The 12,267-nt window shown below is 31.3% G+C and overlaps 1 protein-coding gene across 3 annotated transcripts; it reads left to right on the top strand.

The window, feature by feature from the left end:
* The first annotated feature begins 7,699 nt into the window (after positions 1-7,699).
* Positions 7,700-10,228, top strand: LOC126927455 (G-patch domain and KOW motifs-containing protein-like). 3 transcript variants are annotated; one of them, XR_007715496.1, is made up of 5 exons: positions 7,700-7,806; positions 7,886-7,989; positions 8,104-8,362; positions 8,633-9,589; positions 10,161-10,228. XR_007715496.1 is itself a non-coding variant. In XM_050743584.1 (2 exons), the coding sequence occupies exons 1-2, from the start codon at positions 8,144-8,146 to the stop codon at positions 9,155-9,157; spliced, it is 744 nt and encodes a 247-aa protein (XP_050599541.1). In that variant the 5' UTR covers positions 8,104-8,143; the 3' UTR covers positions 9,158-9,736. The 3 variants fall into 3 exon arrangements, 1 of the variants encoding a protein (XP_050599541.1); XR_007715495.1 differs by lacking the exons at positions 7,700-7,806; positions 7,886-7,989 and having other exon boundaries at positions 8,633-9,355; positions 9,443-9,589; XM_050743584.1 differs by lacking the exons at positions 7,700-7,806; positions 7,886-7,989; positions 10,161-10,228 and having other exon boundaries at positions 8,633-9,736.
* Positions 10,229-12,267: the final 2,039 nt, after the last annotated feature.

Consider the following 12,267-nt stretch of genomic DNA (forward strand, 5'->3'; position numbering starts at 1 on the left):
GTGAAAACATTAAAGCTGTTATCCTTATTCATGGTCTTGTTGGAACGTGTTTAACGAGCGTAACGTAGGCGTGAAAACGAAAACGTTGAGACTCTTGTGGCGTAAAAAGACTGAATTCCTCATAAAAATACAAGAAACGAATACAAGAAACGTGCACATAGTTTATTCTCGACCTTGGATACATAAAACCAAAAAAAAAAAAAGAAAAGAAAAAGAAAAAGGAACAAAAATTTTTATTGGTTATTTACCGAAACTCATTGTATCATTTTTATTACTCTATATAAAACGTAGAATCATATACTGACGAATGTTATTTCGAATTTCTAACTTCAGAACGATAATTACATATTTGAAATTACCAATAAGTGGTAGTAGCATTAAAAATATTGAATATTCAACGAGATGAAATATAGGTAAGGTAGTTAAAAGAAAAAAGATTGAAACGTTCGATGTAAAACGATGAAATTAAATGATTGGATTTGAAAACTTGATTCGGTTTAATAATTCGATGAAAAAAGTATTCATCCTATGAAAAAAGAATTCATGTTCCTGTCGATATATCAACGACGTGCGCCGTTACTTCCCACTGCTCTGCAATTCAAATGCAATACTCGAATATACATGGCGAAAGAAATGGAAATTGAGCAATTTAAGGGAACGAATTACTCTCGCGTCCACGTAACTTCAAAATGTATCACGTGTCGGTGTTTGCGAAACGAAATTCGTCGTTGTCCAACTAACACGCTTGCAGATGCTACGTTCACTTTGTTGCATATAGGGCTTAAATATATGAACAAATAGAACAGCGCAACTGTCACTAGCGTAATTTTTAAAGTGAATTAATGCATAATCTCGTCATCTACGTTTGACCATGATTATGGCAGTGATCATTGTTATATACGAATCTTCGTGCAATATATGTGAAAATTCGTGGTTGTCCAATTAACACGCTTGCTGATGCTACGTTCACTTTGTTGCATATAGGGCTTAAATATATGAACAAATAGTACTGCGCAAGTGTCACTAGCGTAATCTGAACGTGTTAAAGTGAATCAATACATAACTTCGTCATCTATGTTTGACCATGACTACGGTAGTGGTCATTGATATATGTGAAGCTTCGTGGAGTAGATGTGAAAATTCGTCGTTGTCCGGTTAACACGCTTGCAGATGCTCCGTTCACTTTGTTCCATATAGGGCTCAAATATGTGAACAAATTGAATGGAACAACTGTCATTAGCGTAATTTTAACGCGTTAAAATAAATTAATGTATAATTTCGTCATTTACGTTTGATCTACGTTTTTTCATCTACGTCATCTACGGCACCTACGCGAATCTTATTGATTACGTCTTTGGCAGTGTTCGTTGCTATAAATGAAACTTAATAGTTGTTGAAACCGCTCGAAAGTCGTGTTCCTAAATCATTCCCTCGTCTCGTATCGTGTTCATCAAATGGAAAAGGAGATTGTGTTTTAATGAAATCGCTTGTTACTATCAATCTTGCTGTGTCACTCGCATAGGAGAAGAAAGTGAGGAAGGAGAAAAAAATTAAGGTAAGGTCATCAATGAGCAAAATGTTTAATGTACATTAAAATTGAGTCCGCTGCAACCCTCGTGACTTTTAAAATTCCATACGTATATTGTTATACGTAACATTGCCATATTAAATATATTCGATCAAATATTCAATCTCGTTCCCTGAAAGCTGTTCCTGGATATCTGGTTGGATACTTTACGCACGGAAATAGAGAGTGTTAACAGTAACAAACCCTCTATGTAATGTTTTTGCTTTGCTCTTTTGAACAGGTAGATGACATTTTGCTTCGAAAAACGGATATATATACCACGGATATGCACATACAGAGTATGTGTATCGATATACACATTGATATACACCTTTGTACAAAGTGTCAAAAAAGTATTTATCGCGGTATTTTTTTCAAGCCATTCTACACCTTCGATTTGATGAAAATTGGTTAAATAAGTGTAGCGCAAAATTGATCTTGACCACAATTTTCAGTGTCAAATTGTTTTTCTATTGCATCATATAGTGCTCATTAGAAAGGAAAGTTCCGTTGTTTTAGAAAAAATGTTTGAAATTTCATTAATACTTAGACTGATTTTATTCATATTTTAAGGTCAAATATGGAATACAATAACATCAATACTAATATCTACTTTTTTGTGCGAATTACTTTACATTTCAATCTTCCTTGATACGCCGTGACAAGCAAAAGTGTAAACACAGCCCGTTGATTTTATGTAGAAAGCGAATGTCGAAGGTATAATGAGAAAAGAGCATTATTTGACCATTCCACAAAATAATTTACCTAAATAGTAGTTAATTCTATTGGATATAATAAACGTGAAGTAGTACTAGTGGACGAAATACCTATGTTGAAACCTTGATTCGACGAGTATAATTAATGTGCAAAACTGTAAACATGGTTTGAGATGTCCATTTTTGTAAAATGTTTTGTACATTATTAATGCTAATGAAAATTAACTATTACATTTCGTTAATAATAACTTGTAGTTACTGTTACCTAATCTTTACCGATCACTTGAAAAATTAGTCTTTTACATTTATGTGTTTACTTTTTTCGCTCGTCGCAGTACATGTTTAAGTCAGATATGAAATATTTGGCGTATTCCAGCGGCTTTGATTAAATCTAAGATGTTGGACCATTGTCAAAATGAAATTACTTAGCATCATATATAGCCTGGCAAGGCTCGAACGTTTTATCTTCCTGTAGATTTTCTTTGCTTTTAGACTTTCCTTCCATTTCTCTGAATTGGTATCTTCTGTACACTATTTATAAAGGAAGAATAAATTACATGTTACATCCAAGTTACCAATCCAAATAATTTTAAGTAAGAAAAGAGATCTAATGCAGCAGTTTCAACTTAAATATAGATCCGACGATTATTTACGAACAAATAGTATAAATCTTTTAGCAATATGAAATTCGCCATATTTATTCAAATATTTATATTTATAGTACGCCATTAGCAAAGAAGACATGTTTGCGTGCGTTATCGATTTTACGCTTTTGCCACGCAAACATGGAAATTGCGATTCGAAATTGAATTTGCACTGGAAACGGTTGACGTTACGACATCAATAACATATTTCAAAAACACTGACGATATCATACGGAATCAGAGAGATTCTATGAGAAGTTAAACGCATAATCATCCTATTGTAAATAATAGGAACAGAAAGTACACAAGGAATAATACAGAATCATCCTATCATCCTATCCTATTATACAGGATTGCTTTGATTCGAGCTCAAACATAGGGAAATCTGAAGGAATTTTTCGCAGAATTTCCTTCCCCTTTGAATTAGCTTTTATACAGAACGACTTTAACCTTTTCAAGGAAATACCTATAGAGTGTGACGATCTATGATTTTAAATAGAGAGGTGTATCTGAAAAGAGGTGGATGTAAAACGTTGCATATAAAACGTAGATCAAATCTTTATTCAAGGTGTGGCGGCACTCGACAAGCCGAAAAATCAGCAGTACCCCGGCAGCGACATCTACAGCCCCCAGTGACAATTACAGCGGAACAGGCCTACTAACTACTACAAGTATAACTCACAACACGGCCACCTCAAACGATTTTTCTCTTCGCAGAGAATCAGGATTTCAAGATCGATCGAATATGTATGCACTTGATTTACACGTGAAGTTGTCATTAAAAATATTGTTGCGTTTAAAAAGATAAATATTCATTTAAATTTAATGAAATTGTTAGTCCAATTGTTTTAAGCTTAAAGATATGTAGGTGTCACATTTATATATTGAAAACCTGGGAGCGGCATTAATTAACAAACCTAGTCACGCGCACACGTACTTTAAAACCATGCTTGAAAATCGATATTCCCTGAAACAATGCATCGTTCTGCGCTTCCAATTTATTTTCGCACGAAGAATCAGTCCATTCATCGTTGCCGTCACCATCGCTACTGTAATCTATATTACTCGAATAAATTCTATATCTTGATTGGAAAATCGCATATTTTAACGAACTTTCTGTGTTTTTTTTTTTCTATGATTTTAATTGGCAATTTCCGAAATTGAACTATAGCTTGAGAATAATCCGATAATATTTGAGGGTATATATACATACATCATGTTTTTGATGGGTTTTGTAGTAAAATAATTGTAGAAAAAGCAAACTTTTTAAGAAAAAATTACCATATTCGAGTAATAAATTATAGAAAATTACCAATGTAATTTAAAACTTCAAAAGAAGAATCTATTACATGTAATAAAGAGAAGGACTTGTTCACGAACGGTAATTCAACAAATACATGCGTTGCAGAAACATAGTTTTGCAAGGGAGAAGAATCTCTCTAGGAACTCGACGATGTCACGTCAAGAGAAAATTCAATAAAGTGATTACTAACCGTATTACCAGCGGCAATTGTGTGTCGGCAATTCGTAAATAAGTTAGTCGTCTATTTGGAGAAACGTCGCTGGCAATATCGTCACATTTTAATTACGTCAGCGCTATCAATTGGTCTTGGAAGAAAATTTACCATTATGTACTTTTGCCCACGGCGTCGTTCCAACAAATGAATCCGAGTTTTGAATCGCTTACTCTTATATCACGAATTTGTAACGGTGTTTCTTCAAACTTTAAACGATTGTAATGAATGCCTTTGCGTACAAAGACTGATACCAGGTTTGACTAGAAGCTTCAGCTAATTAGTGCCCCAGTTAATTTGGATGTTCACTGCCACGCCACTTATGAAGTGGCTTCGTGTCCGAGCGGATTTCCTGCACGTAAAAAAAAAAGAAAAAGAAAAAGGAAAAAAAAAGAAAAAGAGATAGGAAAAAGAGAAAAAGAAAAAGGAAAAAAAGAAAAAGAGAAAGAAAAAAAGAAAAAGAAAAAGAAAAAGAAAAAGAAAAAAAAAGTTAATTTGGATGTTCACTACCACGCCACTTAAGAAGTGGCTTCGTGTTCGAGCGGATTTCCCCCACGTAAAAAAAACAAGAAAAAGAAAAAGAAAAAAAAAGAAAAAGAGAAAGGAAAAAAAGAAAAAGAAAAAGAAAAAAAACTGTTAATTTGGATGTCCACTACCACGCCACTTAAGAAGTGGCTTCGTGTCCCAGCGAGTTTTCCCCACGTAAAAAAAAAAAAAAGAAAAAGAAAAAGAGAAAGGGAAAAGAGAAAAAGAAAATGGAAAAAAATAGAAAAAGAGAAAGGAAAAAAAAGAAAAAGAAAAAAACAGTTAATTTGGATGTTCACTACTACGCCACTTAAGAAGTGGCTTCGTGTCCGAGCGAATTTTCCCCACGTAAAAAAAAAGAAAAAGAAAAAGGAAAAAAAAAGAAAAAGAAAAAGGGAAAAAAAGAAAAAGAGAAAGCAAAAAAAAGAAAAAGAAAAAGGGAAAAAAAGAAAAAGAAAAAAAAAGTTAATAAATAATAAATACATTTGTTAAACTGAGCAGGTTTTATTTGAACTTGCCTATAATTATTCGCCTACAATTATTTTTATCGACGAGATTGACTGAATAGGCACAAATAAAGGAGTAAACTGTACATTGTCTGAACCTGCAAAGAGATTCAGATCAGAACTTCTTTCTAGATTGGATGGATTAGTATCTAACGAAAATTCTAATGTAGTTCTTTTGGCTGCAACTAATTGCCCTTGCTATGTATATCACGCTATTTCAATGTTTTCTAAGTAGAAAATATCTTAATATCATAATTATTCATTATCTTAATCTTAATTATTGTGTTGTGCGGAATATTCCTTTGTTATTATTAATATAACAGAACAATAATATTTATTGTAAATATATTATTAGGGACATTGATGCAGCTTTACGCAGATGCCTTGAAAAGAAAATATACGTATCATTACCAAATGAAGTTACTCGACTTGGTATGTTCAAATTATACCTTAGCAACCAGTTATTAGAGAATATGGATGTTGTAAACCACATAATAAAATCTACTGAAAAATATTCTTGCGTGGATATAAAATTGCTTTGTAAGCAAGCATGGCTGCTCGAAATAAGTCCAATATGGGAAAAACTTGAAAAAAAAAAAAAAAAAAGAAACATCTGTTACGACTTTGAAATATGAATTAAAGAATTATGAAATAATAGCAAAATTGTTAAAAAACAATGTCACCTACAGTTACGGATGTGGATAGATATGAAGCGTGGAATAAATATGTATGCCATAAGAACATATTTTAAAAAATATAAATGCTTATCATATAAAAATATAAAAATATAAAAATATAAAAATATAAAAATATAAAAATATAAATGGTTATAAATTATTAATATAATTATCGTTCGAAAAATTGTTCGTGTGCGTGCATTTATGTGTTCGCACGGGCTATAAACAAGTTTGAAATGTTCGTTCTACATATATACGTGGTATACATATTCCCTTATAATATATAATATGTGTAATCTGAGTGGTAATATATCCACGTATTACATATGTGTTAATGTATTTTATCGATAATCTGTCTTTTATTTCCTCTTATCTTATTAACGCATGTATGGGCGCGTATATGCGCCGGGCGAAAGCTATGGTTATATATGGGATTGTTAACAAATAAAAATTAATCTAGGTGTTATTAAAGAAATTTGTTTCACCTTCTAAACTTTTTGATGATTGGTTTACTTTGAATATTTTGCATATTTTTGCATATCATGAGCATTTTGTACATTTCTATACATTCAAACTTTCTATGAATATAAAATGATCCGCACTACTATCTACTTCATAGTATACTCTATACGTTTAAAATGCTCCATTAGAAGCTTAAATCTATCAAAATACAGCTCCTAGGGAAATGTGAATTTTCACATGAACACATAATATCGATTTTCTCATTGAAACGTATAGGCAGGTATATACTAGCATAAGCCACCTTCGGCATTTGGCCGTATGATGCAGCACTAGCTCTGTAACATAGAAAACCATAGGCGTCAGTTCTTCTTATTTCCTCTTTGATATATGTTTACTTTAATGTCACTTATTCAGACGCTTGATACATTGTCGGAATGAAATTTTAGTAATGTGCAAGTAATTTTGAGTAGATTAATAAAGTATAATAAGATATTAGATTCATGTACGTAGATTCAAGTGACATCAATCTTTATGTCTAGTATATACATGTGTATTGATCTATAAGTCAGTGTTAAAATAACAAATAAATGGCAGAAGAAGGAAAGAAGATTTCCTTCGGTTTTGCGAAATCTATTAAGAAACCTGTGTTAAAAAATGCTATTCCACAAGAAAAAAAGAAAGTTGATTACATTGAATGCCTTGATGAGAAAGGTATTAAAGTAATAGGGTGAGTTCAAAAAGTAAAATTTATAATCAAGAAACATATAACCTCAACCTAACCTATAAAAATCACCAATAGCGGAATATATATATTTGAAAACAATTTTTTTATTTCAATGAGGAAGAAAAAAAAGATGAACCTCTAATTATTCCATTACTAGGTTCAAAAACCTGGCATGATAGAATTCTTAATAAAATAGATGCAGACATTTTCCTTCCGAAGGCAGATAAGGAAAAGGTAGGAGACGCTAGTGTTAACGAGGCAAAATCAAAGCTATCTAATGGAAAAACATCGCCAATAATATCAATAAAGAAAGAGCCAGTTGAAGATAGTGAAAATAAAGTTGTTACTTTAGAAGAGCAAGCGACTAAAGAAATCATTGGGGAACTTAAGTCAAAGAATAAATATGAAACTAAAACAAATGATTTAACTTTACCTTTAGTAGAAGATGAATCATTAAGAGGCAAAGAACAGGTACGTTATCAACATATTGATGTGCAATGCACAGATGTATTACATTTGCATATTATAAATATCGTTTTGTATTTTTCAGTCTACGTTAGAAGATTATGAAAAAATTCCTATTGATGCTTTTGGTGTAGCAATGTTAAGGGGAATGGGATGGCAACCAGGAAAGGGAATTGGTTGAAATGAAAAGTATGAATTTTACTCTGGATTAAATTAATTATATGTATTTAATACATCACTTATTGGAAAGTAAACAGAGAACATCATTTTTTATTTCACAATCGTTTATTCTAACTATTACAGATTAGTAGCAGCTGTCATACCAGAATTACGACCAAAAGGTATGGGTCTTGGAGCAGACAAAGTAGCATTGCAGAAGAAAAATACAGATTTCAAAAAAGAAGAGGAAGAAGTTAAAATCGAGAAAGGAACATTTGTGAAAATTATAGCTGGAGAACAAAGTAATAATTATGGTCAAATAGAAGGATTCGATGATGATGCAGGAAGGCTCATAATAAAACTAGCTCTTGGTGGAAATATAATATCTGTAAATGAATTTATGGTACAGCCAGTGACTAAATCAGAATATTCTAAGAACTCAAAAGTTCAAAGTTAATATGAAGTGTTAGTTTTTCATTAAGGGACATTTAAGAAAATAAATTTGAATTGACATATACATATAAAGACATAATCGGACATGTAGAAAAACTAATTCAAGAGTACCTGTAAGTGTGTTGTTGCATGCAATTTTTTAAAGGTCCCTTCTATCTTTATATAAAATATGATAAATGTAGAGGTTTTAGATTTCAGTATTTTATGGGGTTAATTTCAGATACAAAAAAGTATGAGGAATATAAGGACAAGGAATCCAAGGGACTCAAGCAAAAGATGGATAGAAAAAGATCAATGTCCCCTGACCCCGAAGACGGTGAAGAACAAAAGTAGTAATAAAAGAAAGAAAATCGGAAGTACGATGCACAATAAGAACAAGTATGATAAAGTGGGGGATAAAAAATCAGAAAGACGAAAAAGACGCTCCGAATCTAATGATGACAGCGATAGTGATTCTGAAAAGAAGAGACGGAGAGAAAGAAGTAACTCTAATAGTAATGATTCTTATAAATTAAAAAGATTGAAGAAGTCAAAGAAACGTAAGAAGTACGATTGCTCGTCTGAAAGATCAAGTAAAAAACGAGACGACGAGAAAGATCAAGATCTCGATCATTTAGTAGGCAGTAATATTTTCCAGGAACGTATTCGGTCATTTTACTTTCAAGATAAATTGTACAATTTTATTTATACAGATTTTATAATAAAGTGTATTTTTACAAAAGTATATTTCTTTTCTTACCCTTAACTGAAAATTACATTTAATTATAATATGTAATAATGTTTACAATTACATCAAAGTTAATGTCCTAAACTTTATCAATAATTATTAAAAATCCCCGCGTATTGCTTACGTAATGTTGATATCGAGTAATACCATACATAACCTCAAAGAACATTATGATACTTACGAACATCGTTAAACAAGTAGTGCGAACGATGTCGAGTAAGTATTCACTATGTATAAAGTATTTATAAATAAAAAGTATGGGAAATATATAACCGAGTGTATTTAACTTTTCCAACATTTTAGCATTTCGCTTGGCGTTGGTACAACTTCAAGTAAATGAAGTAAAAAGCAAAAATGTAGAGCGGGCAGTTTCCTACATTTCAAGCGCGAAAGAGCATAATGCTGATATTATCGCTCTTCCTGAATGCTTTAATTCACCATATGGAATACGTAATAATTTGTTTCTTTTTCTAATAATTTATTATATGTATAACAACTATATAGAAAAAAGTAAAAGTAGACAAATTACCTTAACGTTCATACTTCCATAAAGATTGTGAATTGACTCGAGAATATAGAATTTCCCCATTTTTATGATTATCGTGATTTTTGTATAAATATATTTTTTAAGATACTAATAATTAGGTACTTATAAACTAGTATTATCAATTATTTTGTATTTATAATTCCACCTATAATAGTTAAAAATTAAAGTTAGTTAAAATCTAACTTTATGTTTCAAAAAGTACTAGCAAAGTCGTTAAGTAACAAGTCACTGGTACTGACCCAAATAGCATGATTGTAATTAAACATTTCTAAATATTCATTTTTCATCTTGAACCTGTAGAAACAATTTATTATATGTACTATTATCTAAGTAATTATATATTTAAGTAAATCTAAATATAAAATTTAGTTATTTTAATAATTTAAAAAATAAAAAATTGACAAACATTTCAACCTAATTTATGGTTGGAACAAAGGACAGTTATTTTTCATTAATTGAAATATTGCAATGCAGAATAGTTTCCAAAATACGCCGAGAGTATTCCTGATGAAACGGTGAAACGAGCGTTGCTTTATCGAAGGCAGCTAAGGAAAACAGCATTTATGTAGTTGGTGGTACGATACCTGAAATAGAGGGCGATAAATTGTACAATACCTGTACTATTTGGGGTCCCGATGGAACTTTGATAGCAAAACACCGGAAGGTAAATAATATACCTCCATGTGGCTTTGAAATTGAAAATATTGGGGTGGAGAAAGTGACTCTATCTAGGAATAATTTAGGAATATGCATATGTACATACGTGTACTATAACCAATTCTATAATTTAAAAAATATGTTATAGGTTTATAAAATACGTTTTGATACGAGAAACATACATTTTTGTCGTAATATAATATATAAATTTTTGTACAATATATTTGTTTTGTAATATAAATTTTTCACATAGGAAAAAACTTAGTTTTTCTTAAAAAATATTCCTTCTCAAATATTATTAAATGATAAAACTTTTTAATAAAAGAAAGTGATAAAAACGCTGTCAGTTATTAAATAAAAAACAATTAAAGTTTAGAAGTTCGTAACATTGATGTTAAATTACAAAAGTTACAGCAATAGAGTTAGCAACTATATTTTTATGTTATTAGGTACATCTATTCGACATCGACATTCCCAACAAGATTACTTTCCGAGAGAGTGATTCACTCAGTCCTGGTAATTCCCTAACAATGTTTGATGTGAAGGGCTGCAAAATAGGTATTGGCATTTGCTATGATATCAGATTCGAGGAAATGGCACGCATTTATCGGAACAAAGGTACAGTAGCTTAATCGAACAATACTTAACTAGCATGAAAGTAACTATCTTTCTTAAATATATTCTATATAAAATATAATCAATATAATCTGTAACTCTGTATAAAAAGGAGCTTAATTTAAAAAACCAGTATATTCGCTGAAAATGAAATAAATAAAAGAATTAGAAGCACGACAAGAGGACTGTTCTCGCATATTCATAAATTATGGAATATGGACTGTGCAGCTACAAAGTTAACTAAAATTCAGTGGTCTCGTATTTCCCGTTTCTCTGTGTTAGGTTGCCAAATGCTGATATATCCGGCGGCATTCAATATGACCACTGGACCACTGCACTGGTCATTACTTCAGCGTTCCAGAGCGAATGACAATCAATTATACGTCGCCTGTATATCACCGGCTCGTGTTCCTTCAGCAAGTTATGTCGCATGGGGACATACACAGTTGACAAATCCCTGGGAGAAAATCCTTTATGATTTGGAAACTCAGGAAAATATGGTGGTCACCGATATCGGTAATTTCCAGCTTAACATTAAAAGCGAGAAATCCATGATGTAATTAACTTTTAGTCTCGTTGGTTCATCGATTTTGCCGGCTCCCTCTGTATTTGTTGAATTTATTAGCAAGCATTACTTATTACTTCGTATGTTTTTCTTTTCTCTCAGATTTGAAAGTTGTTGAGGAAGTAAGGGCTCAGATACCTACATTTTCTCAAAGACGTACGGATTTGTACGACACTGTCTATAAAAAGGAGTAACTCTACACTGAAACAGAAAATGTTTTCTTATAATATTTCTACTACAATACCGTTTTTTTTTTTTTTTTTTTTTTTTTTATGACTTATTACTAATTACTTATCATTTGTACTAAATGAATAACTCAATTAAGAAAACCAAAATGTTATAAATAATAATCTGTATATCTTGTGTATCAATATGTAATTGGATATTGTAATAATATTGGAATGTCTTTGATCAGGGATATGATAAAGAACACGCGAAGACTACGTTCTTTTGAACATCTTTAATATCCATCATTTATAACATTAAACATCTTTTTAAATATTTAGATAGATTAATACGTAACTCTTTATATATATAAACATTAATTTGAAGTTACAAGCTTAGAGAAATTGGTCGATTAATATTTATAGATCGGCTGTCTTGATGAAAGGCTTAAAGAAAGCAAAAACATAACAATGTCGCAAATATAATTTATAGTTTAACTTCTTTCTTGTATCTGTCTGCCTTTCACGATGTTTTACCAATTACAATAAGTAATTTCGACTTCTTTGCGCTCCGTTTTAA

The sequence above is a fragment of the Bombus affinis genome, unplaced genomic scaffold (assembly GCF_024516045.1).
Source record: "Bombus affinis isolate iyBomAffi1 unplaced genomic scaffold, iyBomAffi1.2 ctg00000119.1, whole genome shotgun sequence".
In the NCBI taxonomy this organism is placed as follows: Eukaryota; Metazoa; Arthropoda; class Insecta; order Hymenoptera; family Apidae; genus Bombus; species Bombus affinis.